Source organism: Galeopterus variegatus, unplaced genomic scaffold, assembly GCF_000696425.1.
Source record: "Galeopterus variegatus unplaced genomic scaffold, G_variegatus-3.0.2 Scaffold2139, whole genome shotgun sequence".
Lineage (NCBI taxonomy): Eukaryota > Metazoa > Chordata > Mammalia > Dermoptera > Cynocephalidae > Galeopterus > Galeopterus variegatus.
In genome coordinates, this window is record NW_007728250.1 from 187,065 (window position 1) to 208,888 (window position 21,824).

The 21,824-nt window shown below is 33.5% G+C and overlaps 1 protein-coding gene across 1 annotated transcript in view; it reads right to left on the reverse strand.

Annotated features, from left to right (window-relative positions):
* MAN2A1 (mannosidase, alpha, class 2A, member 1) overlaps positions 1-21,824 on the reverse strand; it is a 167,834-nt gene that overhangs the window by 71,076 nt on the left and 74,934 nt on the right. The window contains exons 9-12 of the mRNA XM_008580652.1: positions 17,044-17,246; positions 15,049-15,231; positions 10,603-10,717; positions 9,270-9,337 (exon numbers count right to left, since the gene is read on the reverse strand). Of these exons, the coding sequence (XP_008578874.1) occupies positions 9,270-9,337; positions 10,603-10,717; positions 15,049-15,231; positions 17,044-17,246 (569 nt within the window). The remainder of the gene's footprint in view (positions 1-9,269; positions 9,338-10,602; positions 10,718-15,048; positions 15,232-17,043; positions 17,247-21,824) is intronic.

Here is a 21,824-nt window from a genome sequence, read left to right on the forward strand (position 1 = left end):
ATAACTCTTAAACTTTTTGAAAATTCCAAGTACTTTTTAAAAACTTTTCATCTAGTCTCTGTAATAAATCATTCTAAGAGGCAAGTTGTTGTTCTGAGTCTTCATGCTACTCCTAATTTTTCATCATTTTGCAGAGCTTTTTCACAGGTTTCCTATGATAACCTTCCATTCATTTATCCTCAAGAAGTAGATATCCTCCCAGATGCTGTGTTTGCTAAAGCTACCCTTGGTCTTTTTTATTTTGATATTGGTTGAAGTCCCTCTCTCATCTACAGTTATTTTGACAGATATTTGTTGAGCACCTAAAGTATGCCAGGTATTTGCCAGGGAATTCAAAAGCAAACAAGTTCTCTACCCTCATGGAGCTGGTATTTTAGCAATGGAGACAGAAAACAAGGAATAAATGCAATAACTAATTTGTTACCAAAGCCACAAGAATGTAAAGAGAATGCGGTGATGAAGAAAAGAGTGGACGATAAGCTCGCATGCATAGAACCAGTCTGACTACAAGTTCCTAAAAAGCTAATACCCAAGGTGGCTGGGCCCAATTGGTATTCAGTCTTCTATACCAGCTCTCATGTTCTGAACAAATGGAAAGCTTCTTTCTTCGACAAAGAGTATCACAGTATTCTTCTGGCCCATACCACAGCCAACAGCAATTTTCTTCAGCAGACACATCCCTAGATCAATGATCTACCATCAGTTCCCTACTTGTTCCTGCCTACTTTATTTCTGGCAGATTCGGTCTCCAAATTAGTTGCAAAGTACAGACACAGTAGAAGCCCTCTGATCAAGGCTGGCAATAGAGCTATTAAATGTAAAAGTTAAAGTTGACCTAAAAATAAAAGTTAAAGTAAGACATCATTAAGATATATATGTGTTATTCTTTACATCTTATTTTATCATAAAATATACAAATGTGTATCATATTCTAATCTACAACTATAAGAGAAAAGCCTTTGCTTTGACTGTGGGACCACTAATTGGAGCTGTGTGCCATATTTTCTATGTAACCAAATACATGATAAATCATTTATGGTTCCAAGCTTAGGTTACTCTCAAAAATATTAAGCAATCTGATTGCAGACTACTTCTATATTTTTATGATTTCTTCCCAAGTCTTTGCAGTCATCTCACCAATATTTATCAGTGACTCACCTTTACTGAATATTTCCAAAGCCCTCAACTCCACAAAAAAAGGGTCTTTTTACAAGATCAGTTTAATAAAAATTAATCAAAGTATGAGAGAAAAATAACAAGAATACCTGGTTTAGGAATAAAAAACTGACTCACGATAATCACACAAATGAAAGACTGGAGGAAGAGAAGTGCATGACCTGCTAACTAGTAGCCTGTTAGTACAAGGCCAGGGTACCATGGGCACAGAAAAGGAATGGAGAACATCAGCTACTCTAGTTGGCCAATTTGGACACTGGTTAATAAAGACTTGAGGCAGGAAGGAAGAAAAATAAGGAATTAGCTACCCATCTTAGCCTCAATAAGTAGCACCTTTCTTGTAGAAAAATATTTGTCCACATTTCTAGGTGATATAGTACCAGAATTTCAAAGCCTTGGGGGTAGACATTACGAAAAGGAAAAAGAAATCAATCTCCATACTTCAAGAAACCTGTATGTTGCTTTTTATTTCTGTTTATCATTGGTCATGCTTTTATTTCTAACTGTTTATCATTGGTCAACAAGTAATTGCATTTTTCAGTCCAGTTCTATCAGTTTTGCAGTTTGTGAATATCTTAGATTGTGACAATAGTTTGACTGTCACACCAAGGTTTTGGTGTTCCTGTAATTGTTCATCATCTTCTATGTTTTCAATATGACCTTTAATGGGAAATTGAGAGAGTCAGTCTCAGGGTCCCTAGACAGCCATCATGTAAATTGGAAGTGTCAACTTTTTTTTTTAAAAAATATAATAGGTGTTATTTTATCTAAGTCAATGTAAATATTTCAGGAATTAATAGTCATTAGCTTTAATGGGAAATTGAGAGAGTCAGTCTCAGGGTCCCTAGACAGCCATCATGTAAATTGGAAGTGTCAACTTTTTTTTTTTTTTAAATATAATAGGTGTTATTTTATCTAAGTCAATGTAAATATTTCAGGAATTAATAGTCATTATTCTTGATGTCATAAAATAAACAGAAGTGCTAAGGGTGGGAAGAACACTGTGAGAAAGATGGAGGTTTTCCTCTTCATTTTCTCCCCAAAGACCTTTATAGTTCCCTGAAAAATTAGACAAAATGCAAGCCTGTGAATGATTTAGAGTGGCAAACACTAGATAAGATTATTTTATGTGGTACTGTGTAATGATTAAAAAATAATAGTAAAATAAAAACCTAAAAAAATAAAAAATGGGGCAGGCCCGGTGGCGCACTGGAAAGTGCGCCGCTTGGGAGCGCGGTGGCGCTCCCACCGAGGGTTCGGATCCCATGTGGAGACCCGGCCCGGTGGCGCACCGCAGTGGCGCTCCCACCGAGGGTTCGGATCCCATGTGGAGACCGGTTCCCGCTCACTGGCTGAGCGTGGTGCGGGCGCAACACCGAGGGTTGCGATCCCGTTGCCGGCCAGTAAAAAAAGACAAAAAGGAAAAAAAAATAAAAAAAATAAAAATAAATAAAAAATGAAGAAAGATTATTTTATGTACCTATACAGACATGAATTCTCCAAAACTAATTTCAACCACTGGTCAATGCAAAGAATTTTAACATATAATTAACAAATGTATCATGTTGATGTATCAGGCTGAAGTTACTTTCAGTTTCATAAGGAACTATTGGTTATTTAAATAATGTACTATATTCTACTCAGTCTTTTTGCATAAAGCATCTTTTCTAAAAACATCCCAGCAGATTACAGACAGAATGAAAAGTGTTTCTGGATAATCAGAGAACTGGCCAACCTATGTCCTGAAAAAGTCAAAGTTAAGAAATGATAACATTGGTGGAACATAGGTGAACATACACAAACACCTTTTATAAGCAACTTAAACAGAAAAGCATCCCAGAGGAGAGTTTATGAACTCTTCCCTCAAAAAATATAAATTCATAAATGTACTATGATATTATTAATGCCCAGATAGGTTTACACTAGACTACCTCAGTTTTTATGTTTTTAAGAATCACCTGTATTATCAGTTAGCAATTCTCCCATCAAAAGAAAATTTCTGAAGGCTTTAAAGGTAAGGATATTTCAGCTGTTCTCAGAATAACAGAACTTGTGGAGGGCCCTGGGTGTCAAATCCTAGTCAAATCATGTACTCTATTACTGCCTTGAATTTCTTTGGGATAATTTTAAAATGCAGCCCACCATTTTCAAGAAAAGAAGCATTTAATCTTCCTGACTTTATACACTTATTTTTCTAATAACTAATGTGAAGACATTCCTATACCAGTATTCCAGTACATGACAAGATTTGAACCTAAACCATTATAATTCATGAGCAATAAATAAACACAGTTCTACACTAATTATCACTGCTCACACTTCTCTATCTCCCCCACAGGCAAGCACAAGGCAAGCTCCACCTGTACATTTACAGCTCTTTTCATCAGACTCATTTCTCAGACTACGGCCACCTTGGTTCAAGTCATGGAATCCTGGTTCCACCTTTGAGCTACAATGCTTCCACCAAAACTATATTAGAATAAATAATGCTGCCAGAATCTCAGTGGTTAGAATTCTATTTTCCTAGAAATTCCATTTCCAAACAATCAAAATAACATTGTGAGCTTGGTTTTCTTCATTTAAAACTTATGATCTACATACTTTCTCAGATACATTCTTACTTGGTATAAAAATACATTAAAGACATGGTAACAAGTGAAAAAAAAATCATGTAAAGCCCTAAATCCCATTACACTAATAAATAATTATTGCCAGAAAAACTGTTAATAATATTAAAAATACAAAATGTTGAATCAGGCAAATACATTATGTCAGTAACAACAAAAGACTTATGTGTAAAAACAGACCTGATAAGGTCAACTCATTTAGCTATTTGGCAATATCCTTGGACTCACTCATTCTGAAGACCCCCCCCCCCCCCCCCCTAATAAATAATTATTGCCAGAAAAACTGTTAATAATATTAAAAATACAAAATGTTGAATCAGGCAAATACATTATGTCAGTAACAACAAAAGACTTATGTGTAAAAACAGACCTGATAAGGTCAACTCATTTAGCTATTTGGCAATATCCTTGGACTCACTCATTCTGAAGACCCCCCCCCATGCAATCTCAATGAAGTTAATTCTATAAGAATGAAATTATGCTGAGATGCAAACTAAAATATTTCAGGTCTCATGGTATGAAACTCTATCATTTCAAACAAGCAGTTACAAAAATTCTAAGCTCTGTTGAATTATTTATTTTTATTTACAGTAGTTCTTATTTTATTAAGAAGCAGAGTGGCACCCAACCTCCAAATATTAGATGAAATATCTGGGGAGAATACATACCAGGATATCACATTTTTAGGCAATATGTGAATCACGTTCTATGCATATCTGGTATCTGAAGCTTAATATTCTCTTCAGTCAATATTTAAATGTATTTCAACAAATCTTTATATCAAATTATTACTATATTGAATATAATACCACAGGCATGGTATTGGAAATAAGTGAAAGAAATAGCTCCTACCCTCAAGAAGTTTATAATCTAGTGGAATTAACTTCAAATAATTATACTGGCAGAAATAAGTCAGTGTCAATTGCTAGCTACATGAGTGAGACATTTTGGACCTGATTCAGATGAAAATTTGTGGCCAGTGTTACAATGGGATGAGACTTTGGGAGTCTTGTGTGCACATGGGTGGTATGTGAGTTGCGGTAGCCAGTGGGTGAATGGTGACAGGTAGTCTCCAAAGAGGAATGCCATCATTCCTTTTGCTTCCTATACATACATGCTCCTCACATCAAGAAATGGAGAATAATTCTGTTCCCCTTGGATACTAGCTAAATTTAGTGCTTGTTTGACCAATAGAATGTAGAGTAAATGACCTTCTATAACTTCCAAGGCTTGGTCCTAAGAAGCCTTGCTGTTTCCACCCAGAATACTCCCAGGTGTCCCAACTCTTGGGACTCTCATTCTTAAGAACTCCTTCTTCAAATCAGCCACTATGGTTAGGGAAGTGCAAGTCATATGGAGAGACCATGTGTAAGCAATGGCAGTTGACAGCCTCAACTGAACCTTCAGCCAATGGGCAGCAGTAACTTCCAGCAAAGTGAGGGAACCCTCTTGGACACTCAGTTCAGTCAAGCCTTTGTGGAACTCTAGTCTGACCTACAACTGAATATAATGGTATGAGAAACCCCAAGAAAGAACTTCCCAGCATTTGTACAGAATCATAAGAGATATAATAAGTTACACTTAAGACACTAAGTTTTGGGGTAGTTTGTTTTGCAACAGACTACTAAAACATTTGACTATCAGGTCAGACTTTCCTCAGTAAGCAATAAGAATTCCCTGGAGAATGTTGACATCAGATGCAACTTTCTCAGAGCTCTGCTTTGGGTAGTTTCCTATGATAACTACATGTAATAAGTTAAGGGCATAGAGAAATTGAAGATAAAAGGGCAAGAAATTAAGCAAAGCATAAAGGATGGCTTAGTACCAGACAGTAATAGGAAAAGAGGATGGATATCAGAGATGAGAAAAGGTAAAATCCAAAGACTCTCCGATTGGTGAAACAAAGAATAATAAAAGGTAGAAGTCAAAGTGGGTTCTAGGGTTTCAGAACTCAGACAACTAAAAAGAACATGATGACAGTAATCAAGATTAGAATCCAAAAGGAGGGCCGGCCTGGTCGCGCACTCGGTAGAGTGTGGCGCTTGGGAGCACGGCGGCGCTCCCGCAGAGGGTTCGGATCCCATATAGAGACCGGTCGGCTCACTGGTTGAGCGCGGTGCGGGTGCGACACTGAGGGTTGCAATCCCGTTACCGGTCACAAAAAAAAAAAAAAAGAATCCAAAAGGAAAGCATGCATGGACGAAACCAGAGGAAATTAAATTAAAGGTGTCAGGAGGTCATCCAGGGAAAGCCATTCAATAAGCAAATGTCAATAGGGGTATTAAAGGCCTTTTCCAGAATTAAGCACTTTTTAAATCCAGCTGACATTCTGAAGTCACCCAAGCTCAGAAAACATTGACTTCTCTGTGTCTACACATTGTTAAGTTTGTTTTCATGTTAATCCCTCTTATTTTTGGCAAAAGAGAGAGAAAGAAGATTACTTAGCAAATTAAAAGCATTTAAAGGTATATTTGTAATAGTTCTGTAATAGTGGTTTGAATAAACTACTCTCAAGCTAAAAAAGATTCTACTTTAAGGATTAAGTTTTCAGATATGTAGGGGTTATCTCAATATAATTTTGATTACATACTTGGTGGAATTTTGAATTAATTATCCACCTTAAACAAAAAGTTCCTTTACAACTTGTCAAACCATGTGGCTTCCTGGCATACAAAGCTGATTCCTGCCTTGCCTGAACAGAAGGAATACTGAAAAAGCAGGCTAAATTCTCTTCACCTGTCTCAGACTTTTTACATTACAATATAAGTGTCTTCCAACTCCCTAATTTTACAAGTATTTTTATTGTTTCTTTCTTTAGGAAACTGTGAATATAGAGAAACATCTTCTCACATTTAAGGATTACTTAAGACTAGACAATTTATGACTTGTTCAGGGTGCCCTAACATTAACTCTTACTTGTATCTGTGTTCTAAACAAAAACTATGAACTCACACACTAAATAGCTCACATAACCTCGACAACTAAATGAGGTACCTCAACATGTATTAATGTCACTTTCAGCAGATTATGGGCTACTTTTTAAATACTCACAAACTAAATTTTCTTAGGTTATAGCTACAATTAATAATGCCAACAGCACGGTCAAATTCATTTACATGTATTACACCCTATGGATTTAGATCAGTATTTCTCAACCATTTTTACATTATCACCTCCCTAAGAACTCTTTTTAGACATTTATTTCCTAATCACCTCACACACAATGTTAATACCACATATAAACTAATTATCTGTTATGTACAATATCTGTGCTTTATGTATTAACAAGAATAATTTTTTTTTAAATCCCCCAGGAACCAATTTTCACCATACTGGGGAGGATATCTCCCTCACTGAAAATGCATGGTTTCATTAGATTACTAATGTGTTATTCCAATAGGAACTATGCTTATAAATACAATAAAGTTAAGCCATAGAGCAACATAGAAAACTCATGAAAAATATGAGAAAGACTCATAGCAACACTTCTACGATTTCCAATTTAAAGACTGAGAAGTGTAATTATCTAACTTTCAGGGCCGGCAGTATGAAACTATCACATTCTTTCATTTTAAAGGCCACTATCATTCCACCATTCTTCACTGATTTTACTGAGAGATAAGTAACTAAGAGAATTTGTAGTTAACAAGTAAGTATGTAGATTTTAAAACCAAAAATATAAGTAGATCTTTTCATGAAGTTCAAAAGTACAAAACAGATAATAAACATAAAAATAACCTAACTATGGAAATATTAACACTGACATTTGATAGAAAAAACTGTAAAGAAATAATAGTAAGATGAAGAACACTATTTAAATACAAACTGTTTACAGAAGTACCAAAAAATAATCATTTTACTAACAACCTCAAAAATTCCATTTATGTTTATCTATAATTAAAATTCCTCAGTACTGCAGCTCAAATATATTTTTCTGTTTTATAAATACACCTGTATCTCTTAACTTTCTTCCTCTAGTATAAGTAAGGCTAACTATCAACTATGGCTTGCTAAGGCTGGGACAGTAAAGTTAGGAGAGAAACCAAAGGGATCATCTTTTTCTCTGACCCATTATGGTCCCAGCCCCACCTCATCCCACCCACCCTAATACACACCAACAGGGAGACTAATGAGGTGGGGATGGAACACGAATCACCTAGCAAGTGAATGTTATTCTTACAATGAGCAAAAACAAAGATCTTCCCACACCCACAAAAATATAAAAAGAAAAAAAAGTTAACAGATGAGAGCGTTAGACCTAAAGCCAAATACATTTACTGATGCCACAGCTTATCAGGGACACAATATTTAAAGAACAAGCATGTAATCCCAAATGCATTAAAACATTACTTATTTTAAGACAAACATTTGATAATTGTATAATTGATATTTCTTTCGGTGTCATTAGCCTTTCATTCTAACTATGACCTGACAATCTGAAAGGTCTGAAGACTTCAGCAATGCTACTGAGAACTTTATTATCACTAAAAAACACTTAGCTTCTTGTTTTAAGGTATAAGCTGTATATGTCTTAAGTCTCTACTTACTGAAGCAATTTACACAGTTAAGGATTTAGTCTACACTCAATCAAAATCTCACCTCAACTAGCAATTGTAAATTTTCTATTATACTTTGATTCCATTTATTTTGTAATAATTTTAATAAAGTATACTTGGTTAAAATCATGAATTAATCATTAAAATTATTCTTTTATCCTACAATTTGTTTGAGGTGATATTAAATTTCTCAATTTAGACAGTAAAAAATTGTATTACAAAACTACACCATGTGCCTGGGTCTACTGGGTAATGATCAATAGATATCTGGTTATTAAAAACAGACTTCTAGATGATTAAAGAATTACCTATAAAAACATAAACCACTTCTTTGTAAATGAGAGACAGCCACCAATTAAATGCCCTGGTTTTAGGTCAATGAACACTCTTCCCATTTACTTTTACACAAATTACTAGTGCTAAAACAAGGTAGTTTAACCATTCAAAAGACAGTTTTCTAGTGAACAATTTACAGTAGGAAGCCTGATCTTCTAATAGTAATAAAGTTTCAACTTTCATTTTAAAAAAAGGACCAGGGATTAATGAAAACAAGGTAACTAAATGAAAGATTAGTCAAAAAAGGATATAATAAAAAAATAATCAATATTACAAAGATAGAATTTTTTATCATAAGCTACATATTTATCATCCCATACTTCACATCTATGAGAAATACTGTTATCATAGTTTATTCAGTAATCAATGTACCAAGCACTGGGTTAGATATTCACATAGATCATGACACAGTCTTGGAAGAAAATCCATTTTTTTCAGAAAAATTTTTTAAATTAATCAATTAATTAAATGAAATATTGCCTCAGAATATACCCTGACTAAAGACCAGAACCATGAAAACCAAAAAAGTTAAGCCAGAGAAGTGGTAAAGATTTATGAGAAATTATAAATTTACCTTGGCTTCGCACTCAGCTTTATTATATTTTTGTGTGGCAGAGAATCTTGTGATTTTTGTTTCAAATCCTATAAAAATGAACAATAATTTTTTATTTTACTTTTAAAACTTAAGTTTCAAAATTAGCTATGCAATATTACCTTGCAAAAATCTTGAAAAGGGCATAATAAGGAAAATAAAGTCCTTTTTACAACTATATAAAGTCCATCAAAATTCAAAACAAACAATCCTTGTTTACGTGTGTGCACACACACGTGTGTTCATGCTTCAAGTACAACATACCTTACAGGGGCTAGAGTCCATAATAGGTAATTTTCCATTTAGGAACCAAATAAATCAGAGTTCTAGAGACAATTTTGCAAAAAGCTTTACTACTTTACTTTTGTATCATGTTTCATATCCTTAAGAAATATGTGTCTATTTCTTGCATTTTTTATAATAATATGAAAATATATAATCATGAATTCATCACAATCATCAGTACATGAAAATATTGAAGCTATATGATACCAGATGTGTAAATTCAAATTACGTATAGAATTCCAAAGCCCATCATTCATAATAGATTCTAATGATAAATAAATAACAATTTTAAAACATCTGAGTTGCCAAGCAGAAGTGTAATGAGAGTTACAGTGAACCATTTTCTCAACTGTCTTCCTTGCTGCAGGACAGCATGTTCTACCTTTCAAAGAACTGTTTTATTAGATCTTCTGACCCTACAACAGCATAAGGTAAGGCAGATATTATCACCCCATTTCACAGATAAATGAATGAGGGCTCAAAGATGTTAACTAACTTTTTCAAGGCCCATACAATCAGGTACAGGGCTGAGGCTAGTTCCTTAACTGCTGCTCTATTGTTACTCATATTTCAGCACTGCCCATAGCACTCCATGGACTCATCCTGAAACCAGAAGACCATTCAAATTCAAGGTTAGCAAGAACAGATTAAGGACTTAACAAAAACTCAAATATGAAGGGGTTTCTAATGAAAGCCAAACTACAATAACTAATTATAATGTCCAGTTGCCCTACAATGTCATCTTAATAGTGTTCTAAAATATATTTCATATACCTTGAAATAAGTTCATTGTTCTATTTTTCATATCTACATTTAGTCAGAACAAAATACAGATCAGAAATCAAATACAAACACACTTATAGGAAAGAACATACAGGTAATTTATATAAAGAGTTACAAATTACTTCAAATAATGTACAGAGAAATATTATATTTAAATGTCTCTTTTCATTAAGCTTCTCATACCCTTCACTAATCCAAGCAAAAGAATCACACATTCTTATGATGAATATAGAGGAGATCAACTAACCATCTCTAGGATGTTATCAGAAGAGTAAGCATTGTATGTGTGTTTGTCTTTCAAAATAAGAAGAAATGCAGAATCTCCAATTATCTTCTCCAAAACCATCAATGAATGAAAGAGTCTGTAAACCAAAAACTGTATTAGTCTGAGAAGTAATTTAAAAATCTGCATACAATATTTTGTGTCTTTATTAATGGCCAAACCACCAGTATCTTGATCTTGTATTCACAAAGTGACACGTTTAATAAATCTATAATGAACTGGCTCTTTTTACCCCAGAACTAAGTCCTTAGGGGGGAAAAAAAAAAAAAAAAAAGGTTAATCAGAAGATACCACTGATAAGGGCTCATTTAAAATTAAAAACTTTCTGTACATACCTGAAACCCGAGAACTTACTACTTATACTTTGTATGAATATTGTACCAAACAATGAGAACATCCAGTATGATCACCCCAATAGCTTTAAGGCATTCTAATCAAACAGCAATGATTTGCTACTTTACTTTAGAAAAAACTTTAACCAGGGTTGAAATAACAGCAAAAGAAAACATGAGATTAACTCTTGGTTCACAAAAAAATTCAATCAGTATACAAGCCATTCCCCCAAAATTAAAATAGGTATTTTCTTGAATTTAGTTTTATGTTCTTGTTCAAAAAAACTAGAAAAAAAGAGTGTTTCACAGATCTGAACAATGAAATTGTCTTCATCCTTGTTACTTTTCTTGGTCACTGAAATTTCTAACTGTATTCAAATTGTATTTTTATATCTAAGGAACGAAAAAGATGTTTAAGATTCTACTGATTCAAGATCAATTCTGAATATAACCTCACATCACCAGCTATTGCTGAAGCAATACTCATGAGAAAAGAACCTGCTTGAAGTTTTTTTCAAATTCAATCACATTTAGGGTTTTACAGACCAGGCATCCCTAAGTAAACTCATATTGGAGAAATCTGTAGAGAATCCTCACTATTCATGTTTTCAATCAACCATAAGAATGAATCTATTACGTTTATAAAGTGATTACATTATTTTCTGCAATACAGGAAGCAACTTTGGATCTATGCCTTAAAGATATTTTTGTTGTCATGCAACAACAAAAAATCTGTAAGAAAATTAGAAATAGCTTCTTTTTGCAGAGCATTGAAGTTTCCTTCAAAGATATGAGTGATCATGATCAATAAGTTATTAATTAAACACATTTACATAGTAAATCTATAACTTTAATTCTAAGATCTTATGGATTTTAGTTCATGCCATCATTCAATTAAATATTTCAATATACTGAAATATTTCCCTAGATAGTACTAAGCATCCTCACCAGACTAAATAATCATATAACCAAACTAAAAGAACATAAGAATTAATACAGTTCTGTTATGGAAATAAGGCCCTCAATATAAGTTTATTTCTATTATCTACATGACTATCTTTATTAGACAGACTGAACCTGCAGAATAAAAGTCATGTTCTCCACCAGCTAAAACCATATACATCTTACAGTGTAATAAAGAGTCCTAATTAAACTGAGAGAAAACCAAGAAACAATGTTTGCATCCTAAAGGCACACACACAGCCTTCTAATGAGATGAGCACTATAAGACTATAACACAACATTCCCCAAACACTTTCTCAGGATGTATAAAGCTGTTCTGTTTAAAACAGAACAAAATGTAATATGGTAAATAGGTTTAAGAAACACTGGGTAAAGTAAATTTTAAATGTTTCAACATTTTGTTAATATGGGATCTTTCAGACTCTCTAATATTTTAACATGCACTTATCCTATTAATACAGAACACAGTTCATGTCTGTCATTCAATAGTTTGATTTCTATCTTAGGAATCTCATACTCATCTTTTGTTCAGTTTTCTCCTCCCAACCTAATTACAAGTTAGGAATAATTGGCACAATTCTAAAACATGTCTGTAATTAACCTCATCACCATTTCTTCTTCCCTTCCACTTAAGCCCCATTATCTACTTTTAAGGTAAACATCCATTATGAACACTGTCCCACTCTAATTCACTTTTCATGTCATGATTAGAGTTAACCAAATAAGCCATGATGTATTATTCTTGCTCTCCAGTTTACAATTACATTAACATCCAATCTATTGTTGTGAGCACAACTCTTGAGTCACCCTAGGACGGCAGAGGAGAAAGCTAGAAGGACCTGGATCCCTGATGACATTGTGGAGCTGTCATACCTGAACTGGATACCTGCAGATTTCTTTCACATGACATAAAAATAAGCAGGACAGGATTTTTTTCTGTTTCAGGTTGCTATTACTCACAGCTAAATGCAATACCTAACTCATACACTTGTTCACAGGGACATTTCTGCCAACATCTGAATGAACCAGTACACAACAATCCAAGCACAGAGAACACCAATGCTAGCTGCCTCTTTGTTTATAATTCTCTAACTTGTGTTTTGAATTTCCTCCTTAAAATGTCTGTGCTAATGACTTGATAATAGTTTACGACTTCTCAATGAAGTGTGAAGTTCTCGCAAACCAAATTTACAAATGTCAAGTACAATTTGAGAATCACTGTCTTTTTTTCTCTAACATGCAATTCTGTATAGGGATTTTTTTTTTTTTGTCTTTTGTCTTTTTCTGTGTCCGGCAACGGATCGCAACCCTCAGTGTTGCCCCCGTACCGGACCGGGGACCGGCAACGGGATTGCAACCCTTGGTGTTGCTCCCACGCCTCGCTCAGCCAGTGAGCGGGAACCGGTCTGCATGTGGGATCCAAACCCTCGGGCAGGAGCGCCGCCTGCGCTTCCCAAGCGGCGCACTATCCAGTGCGCCACCGGGCCGGCCCTATAGGGATGTTTTTATAAGCTAAAAAGCAATACAAAACTTAAGGAGAAACTAATGACAGGCCTTCAGGAAAGGTCATGAGACAGAAAATGTTCTGTAGCAAAATCTCAATGACCAGCACTCAAATCACTTACAATGTAACAGCCAGAAAGAACAAGCAGGCAGTGCAGGAGAATGACTTCTCTATGTCCTCTCAGGAGCTTTGCTCTGCTCTCATTCTAAGCAGCTTCACTTTTAAACTCTCAATAAACCAAGAAAGTAGGAGCAGGTGAAAAAGATCTGACCTTACTTTCAAAAATACTTTCTGTGGGAGATTATCAACATCATTACCATTTAATGAGTGTTTTCTACTTTAAGCCCAGCTCAATCTCAATAGACAGATGCCAAATAAATTTGCCACAAGAAAATTCAGAAGATATTCAAGATATTACCTTGAATATATTTTTTAAAGACTCAAGTCAACTGATAAAACTTCAAGAATGTCCTTTTCTTCTAATTTTTAGAAAGTCAAAATATTATAACTAAAAATTTAACACTTACTACAATTAGTAATATCAGTTGTGGGTTAACTTTAAATGTTGACTTTATGTGCTGTTTACACTTTTCACATACAGGAGCAGTTACATTAAAGAAATTCACTTTTTAAATCTATATTGTAAGAAAATCACAGTATATTTTAAGTGATTTTAAAATATTATCAAAGCATAATACCATTGTTGATAGAAAAAAAAAATCTGAGAGAATAGTCTAAACTATAGTAAAAAAAAAAAAACCCAAAACTTTTTTTTTTGTCTTTTTTCCGTGTCTGGCAACGGATCGCAACCCTCAGTGTTGCCCCCGTACCGGACCAGGGACCGGCAACGGGATCGCAACACTCGGCGTTGCTCCCACGCCTCGCTCAGCCAGTGAGCGGGAACCGGTCTGTATGTGGGATCCGAACCCTCGGGTGGGAGCGCCGCCGCGCTTCCCAAGCGGCGCACTATCCAGTGCACCACCGGGCCGGCCCCAAAAAACCCAAAACTTTTGATGTCAATACCCAGGCCATCCTTTTCCATTCCCAGTTGCTTATAACATCCTTAGGTGACAAGGTTTCTAGGTCCTTCTCCTTCCTGGCTATGATTCTCAGCTTATTCTTTTTTGTCATTGTTCTTCTTAAAAAAAAAAAAAGGAGAAGAAGTTCCAAGAACAACTGGATATGAAATAGGAAGAGATTAAACTGATATAATGAAGTAGTGCTCTTTATCTCCCTGAAATACAACTATGATTTATTTGATGCCAAATCCCTTGCTAAGAAGATAAAGATAACCCCAATTAACATACAGTATTTAGGAGAAAATAGGATCAGCTTTATAATAATGTTTTAGTACACGATCTGAAGAATTATGCTGCAATAAGAAGTTGGGGCAGTGAGAACTCTGTCAACAGATTTCTTAAAAAAATGCTTTGAAAACTGGTGATATTTTGCTATAGCAATACTTAGGCAATATATCATTATTAATGTGGTCTAATAAGCACTAAAAACTTCATCAAAAGATATAACATTATGATTCAAAATTTTTAAATATTGTAAATATGATTCAATATTTAAAAATAGTTAAAGATCATTTTTCTATAATTACATTACCTTGTACCATAATCCACAACCACCCAATCTTTGGCGGTTCCTGTTATAGCATCATGATGTTGGAACAATCCCAAATTCCTTCTGGCTTCTGTCAATGTCGTGTAATGTGACGATGAAAGAAATTTATTTATCTTGTATTTCTGAGCTTGTTTCAGGGCGAAATAGTAAAGAATTTCAGCAGCCCTAATTGCATAAAACCATCATTAATTTTGATTTCAAAACAAATATTTTATTTTATAATCTAAAATATGTAACATTGAGACTTTTTAAACATGACTTTTTAAAAATCTACAATTTCAGTATAATTTATAGAAAAGATACTGATAATAAACACTTCTATAAAACCACCAAGGTATTCATCTAATATATCTAAGTTCTCAATCACCAAATAACACCATGTCTATACATGCCTATACATGTTATAGACAGGGTATCAAGGGTCCTTGTTCTAGATGATCCTAGGAAGAAGCCAGTACCTGTTGGCACCAAGATGGGTTTATTTATGTATACCACAGTTAAAAACTATCTGAACACTGCAGTAAGAACTGGATACATGTCTCTGTCCTTTCCTTTCTCCAAAAGCAGCACAGACATAAACCATGAACATTACCAGAAAGCCATTTACTCTCACATGTACATTACAAGGAGAGATGGTGGCGAAACACATGGTCATCTGAGTGCGACACTGGACAGAGATGAGAGGCAGAAAATGATGGCCCAATAATAGCTCACATGCAAGTGTTAATTTCAGTTTTGAATGATACCATATAACGAATATGGAGAATTTAACAATGTAAATTAAAACGATCAATAGGATGTCATTTCTCACTTATTTTAAGGAAAAAAAAAAATCTCTATAGTCTAAAAATAGCTTTTGAACAACAATATGGGGGTTAATGATTTCCACCTTTTATTTATTTATTTTTTTTGAAATACATGATTTATATAAAGCCTTTTTAAAGTGTACTCAGTCTACTAGTATATAAAAAAAGGTAGATGTGCTCTAAATTTTTTTTTTTTCATACTAAGATTCATCATGAAAATGAATTGCTCTACTGGACTACACATAGATAAAGCCTTGGGAGCCCTTGGGGTAGTTTAACTTTACCAAAGAACAATCAGACTCAGTTACTTAGAAAAGTAGTTTTCAATATGGTAGCCACTAGCCATAAGTGTCATTGACATTTAAATTAATTAAAATTAGATAAAATTAAGAATTCAGTTCTGCAGTCACAGGGTCAGATTTCAAGTGTTCGATCGTTACATGTGACTAACAGCTACCATACTGGGCAGTGCAAAAATAGAACATATCACCGTAGAAAGTTCTATTGGACAGCGACTGAAAGTTCTACTGGATTGCACTGGTAGAATGTTTCCGTGTTTTCTATTGACTTTTCTGTCTTCTCCATATCAGGTTCTTTATCAGTCAATCACTCTGTCCCATCCATTCTCATCTCTTTCAAATTTTCTTCTAAGCAAAAAAATCATAACTACAGAAATGGGCTTCAAATAAATGAATAAGAACTGAGATGGAGCCTCTAAAGTACTCCCACATATAAAATATATTCATTTTGGAGTGTGCACTTGAGGCCCCCATTTTGGTTGCTGAGAGGCTTTATTTGCTTCTTTGATACTTGTCTGTTTCCAACAATTCAGCCTAACAGATTACTGGCCTGTAGATACATGATGGTGTCACTGAATATTAATATGACGTGCAAAAAATACAGGTAAACTAATTAGAAAAATGCAAAACACAGAATACAACTCCTAGAAAATCTAATTAGATAAACTGCTTTTCTTTCCAGAACAAAAACCCATGTAATAATTTAATTATACTTTGGAGACATATTTTCTGATTACATTAAATTTTCACAATTATATTAAGCACTTCATAACACCACATAAATGATGTATATTATGCAAAACTCTATAAAAAGGCTATGATAACATAAAAGAAATGAATAAATAAATGTAGCTATCTAAAGACAAATGCACCTTAAATGAGATTCAATGATTCTATCCATTCGTTTGTAAAAGGGTCTGGATGTAAAGTAGCCACTCCAGTAATGATCATCTCGGTCAGCATAAGTGAAAAAATCTCCACTTAGAACAGGAAACACCAATTGGCTATTCTCTCTTCTAGTTATATCTGCTTCATTCAGAGCATCAAAATAATCTGATAAAGTTCCAAACTGTATCTGGTAAAAAATAAAATAAAATTTTTTTTTAAGTTACACTTCAATTCTTCATTTCTACCTTAAAATTATTTACTTCTTACCCTGGAAGGAAAAGTTAATAATAAATATTTAAGATGTGCTTCCAAGTTAAGATTTTACAAAAATCAAGAGCAGTGGGGGGAAGCATCAGTTATTCTCTTTTACTTGCATCAAGTCCCAAATTAAACTAAGGGAAAACTTGTACACCTAAGCAGTTAGGAGGAAACCTATTTAGATCTACACACTTGTGGATATGAAAACTCTTTACACATCTCTAGAATTTCAAAGTATGCAAGAATCTGGGCATGGAGTCATCCAAAAGAATGAAAGATAGGGTAGCAGCAGAAAGAAAAGACACATATTTTGAACAAAATGTTCCAAAAGAACAAGCTTTGTTATCCATGATGTATTTCATGTATCACACCCTCCCCAGACTTCCTTTCCCCCCAGTTGAGTTCTTATTAGGGAGAAGGGAAAGACTTTAAGAAAATCAGGTCAATAAAAAAATGAACTTTCTCTATTAGCAAGTAACACTGAGTAGAAGTAAAACACAAAAAGTGACAAGAATAGCAAAGTTGACTGCTCAAAGGTACAGGTCTTTCTGACTAATGATTTAAATTACTAGTACATAAATCCATTTTTATGAGTGCAAACTATTCTACAAATTAAAGGAAAAAAAGAAACATTATACCAGATTTTGTAAACAGATATTAACAGGCAGTCTTGTTAAAAATAGATTCTCCAACAGGGACTGTGTTCCTTTTAATAGAAAGATGCTGATTTTGTTGTGTTTCCTACCTTACAGGGTACTTCAAAAAGTCTGTAGAAAATGAGATTAAAAGATAATATGAATCTTTCCATGAACTCTTTGAAGACTCTCACACACATGCACACTCACGAATACTGCAAGTTATTTTGATTCAATGTAGCAATGAGATGAGTTTGAATCCTATCTCTAGTACCTATCTGATATGTGGTTTTGAGCATATTATATAATGTCTCTGTGTGTCTCTGTGTTACAGCAAATAGGATTCTAAGTAAAAGAACCGTGACTAGTAAATAATGGTACAGGTTGAGCATCCCTAATTAAAAAATCTGAAATCTAAAATACCCCAAAATACAAAACATTTTGAGTGCTAACAGTATGCTCAAAGGTCATGCTCAAAGAAGTGCTCATTTGAGCATTTTGCATTTTGGATTTTCAGATTAGGGATGCTCAACTGATACAATGCAAATATTCCCAAATCCAAAAAAGTCCAAAATCTGAAACACTTCTGGTACCAAGCATTTCAGATAGGAAATACTCAACCTATATAAGTTTTAGCTAATATTTCTCCATTGCAAAGGCATAATTTCAAGTGGAAACACAACAATGATATTAGTAAGTCAAATACAAGTTACTGCAATCTAATTGTGCTACAATAAGCTTTGTTATAGCAAAATAGATGATTATTTCTAAATCCTTATGTTTATATTAAAGATAAGCAATTTTCAACTGTATTATCTATTTTTATCTTGGCTTCATCAAATACAGTGTGATCTGGGGCAAGTTGATCTCATCTATAAGGGGAAATAATCATGGTACCTACCAGAAAACGTTTGGAGAATTAAATAAGTTAAATAAAGTAAACCACTTCAATAGTTAATGACAAATAATAATCAATCAGTACATTTTAATTAATAATATCAGTATTATTACTCACTCAGTATCATTACTAGAAAACAGAATATATGTGTGTCTGTGTGTTTGCAACCATATAAAAAATGAAGGTCACAAATAGAAGGAAATATGGCATTAACCTCATACTTAGCAGGTAAAGATGAATTCAGGGAAGTATACATAATAACAGTAGCAAAATATTCAATGATTTAAATGTTTCTGCGTCTTACTTTCCTCACCTCTATAATAAGAGGTTTTATTTAGATAACAAATATCCCTTTGAGTTTCAAAATTTAAGAATCTATGCTACAGAGTTAATATTAACAACGGAGCATATCCTTTTAAATTATTTCAATTAATTTTTGGTATGAGCCAGGATGAAAATATTTTCTTCTTGGCAGTTCCCCAGAGCAAAGTTTAGATAAGTGGCCTACTAGGCTTTCTCACAAACTTAATTCAATCTTTAAGAATTGAAGAACAATCTTCTATCTGTGCTAGAGTCAAGAGTAATTACTTAAAGTAAATTTTTCTAGGAAGTCTCTTGGTAGCTCACATAAAGTAAATATTTGGAACACCTAAAAAGATAACCATATAAAAATATTTAAATGTTTTTTTACATTAAAAGGCAACAAATTCAATCTTAAACATAAGACATATCTATCAAGACAACGAACAGGAAAAATTACATAAACTGTTAAATAAGTGATGATCAATAGCAAACTAGCTGCCTTAGCTAGTCAAATGTCAATTTTTTAGCTACTTAAACTCAATTATTTACTTCTGTTTTCTCTTTTATTAAAGGAAAATAATAAATTTATGCTTTCAGTTTAGACAATGTAACTTAAAAGTTCCCACAGAAAACAGATATAAATAGATAAATCATACAGAGAAAAAAAAAATTGTTTTCAGTTATTAAAGAGCAACCAAAGCAGCCAGATTTAAGAAACAAAAATCCTTAAGAGAAAGGAAATATATCAAGGTGAACCCTACACTCTATCAAATTTTCATCTTGCGGAACTTGTCCAGTCATTGCACAAGACATAAAGTCCGAATAAAACAAAGTACCCCAGAAGAAGCAATTGGTAAAATTCAGCAACTGGTCATAAAAACACACTCTGCAAATTAGGAATAAAAGGAAAATTCTTTAATCTAATAAAGGAAATCCATAAAATTCTACAACAAACATCACAACTGATGATGAAATACTGAATGTTTTCTCCTTTACAAAAAAGTATGTCCACTCTCACCACTTCTATTCAACATTATACTGGAAGATATAGCCATTGCATAAGGCAAGAAAATAGACTGAAAGGTATAAAGTTTTGGAAAGAAAGACATAAATATGCCATTATTCATACATAGAAAATCCAAGAAGAATCCACAAATAACTATTAAAATTAATAAATAAATTTAACAAGGTTACTGGATGTAAGGTTAAAAGGTAATAGTCGACTATATTATTATACACAGAATGTACCATGTTCATGGATTAGATGGCCCAATATTTGTAAAAAAAAAAAAAAAAAAAAAAAACAAAAAGGAAATAGCCACTATAAACCACATCCTCTGTACTTGAAACTTTATCATTCCCTGTTTTGGTAAAAAAAAAAAAAAAATAAAGAAGTTCAATAGATTCCTCATCTTTTCATCAACATTTATTTTTTCATTCCATTTACTGGAAGGAAAATGGGCCAATTATCAAAAGCTGAAAATGCTTACTATCATTTTCTTCCTGTCTTCTCATTTTCAGAATGATTCAGAGGTGCTTATTAATAATATCTTCTTATTTTGAAAGATCCCAATCAAAACCCCAATTTTTTTTTTTTTTGGTAGAAACTAAAAAGTTTTCTTAAACCCACATAGAATTACAAAGGATGAAAAATAATGCAATATTGAGGAGAACAAAATTAGAAAATTTATACAATTGGATATTAAGACCTATTATAAAGCTGGACTAATCAAGACTGTGAGATTAGTCAAACAGACCAATTAAACTGAACAGAGTCTAGACACAGACCCACATGAATATAGTCTCACTTGTGATTAATAACAGAGATGATGCTACAGTGCAGTTGGGGGAAACTGTAATCTTTTCAGTAAGTAGTGCTGGATAGTCAAGTGGTCAAAACTGTATCTTGATCCCTACCTTCACACAATTCAGAGCAATCCATTCCACATAAATTATAGACCTAATTGTTGACAGTAAAACAATAAAGTTTCTAGAGAATAGTTTCATAAAAAACGTATTTTCATGACCATGGGGTAAATAAAAATTTCTTAAACAAAACATAACAAGCACTAACAATAAAGAAAAAATATTGTTATATTAGACTTAATTAAAATCAAGAATTTCTGTTCATTGAAAGACAGAAATTCTGAGAGTGAAAATGTAGGCTATACAGCAAGAGAGAATATTTGCATAAATTTTATCTGAAAAAAGGCTCAATCCAAAATATATAAAAGAACTAAAAATAATAAGGAAAAAACAGAACACTTAATTTAATAAAAAAATTATCAAAAGACTTAAATAGGCACTTCACAAAAGATGATACCCAAATGGCAATAAACTTTAGAAGACACTCAACCTTGTTAACCAATAGGGAAATACAAAAGAAAACTATCACATCTATCAAAGGGATAAACAAAAAAACTTCTGATAATACAAAGTCTGAGTAAAGGTGTGGGACAACTAATGCATCTATTCTGGAATACTGTTTGGCAGTATATACTAAAGTTAAATATGTACACACCCAATAACCAAAAAATTCCATCCCATTTCATACCCACTTAAACTCATATATGTGTGACCAAAACATGCACAAAGGGTTCAAAACAGCATTACTTGTATTAAACAAAAACTGGAAACAACCCAAATGTCCAACAGTACAATGAATAAATTG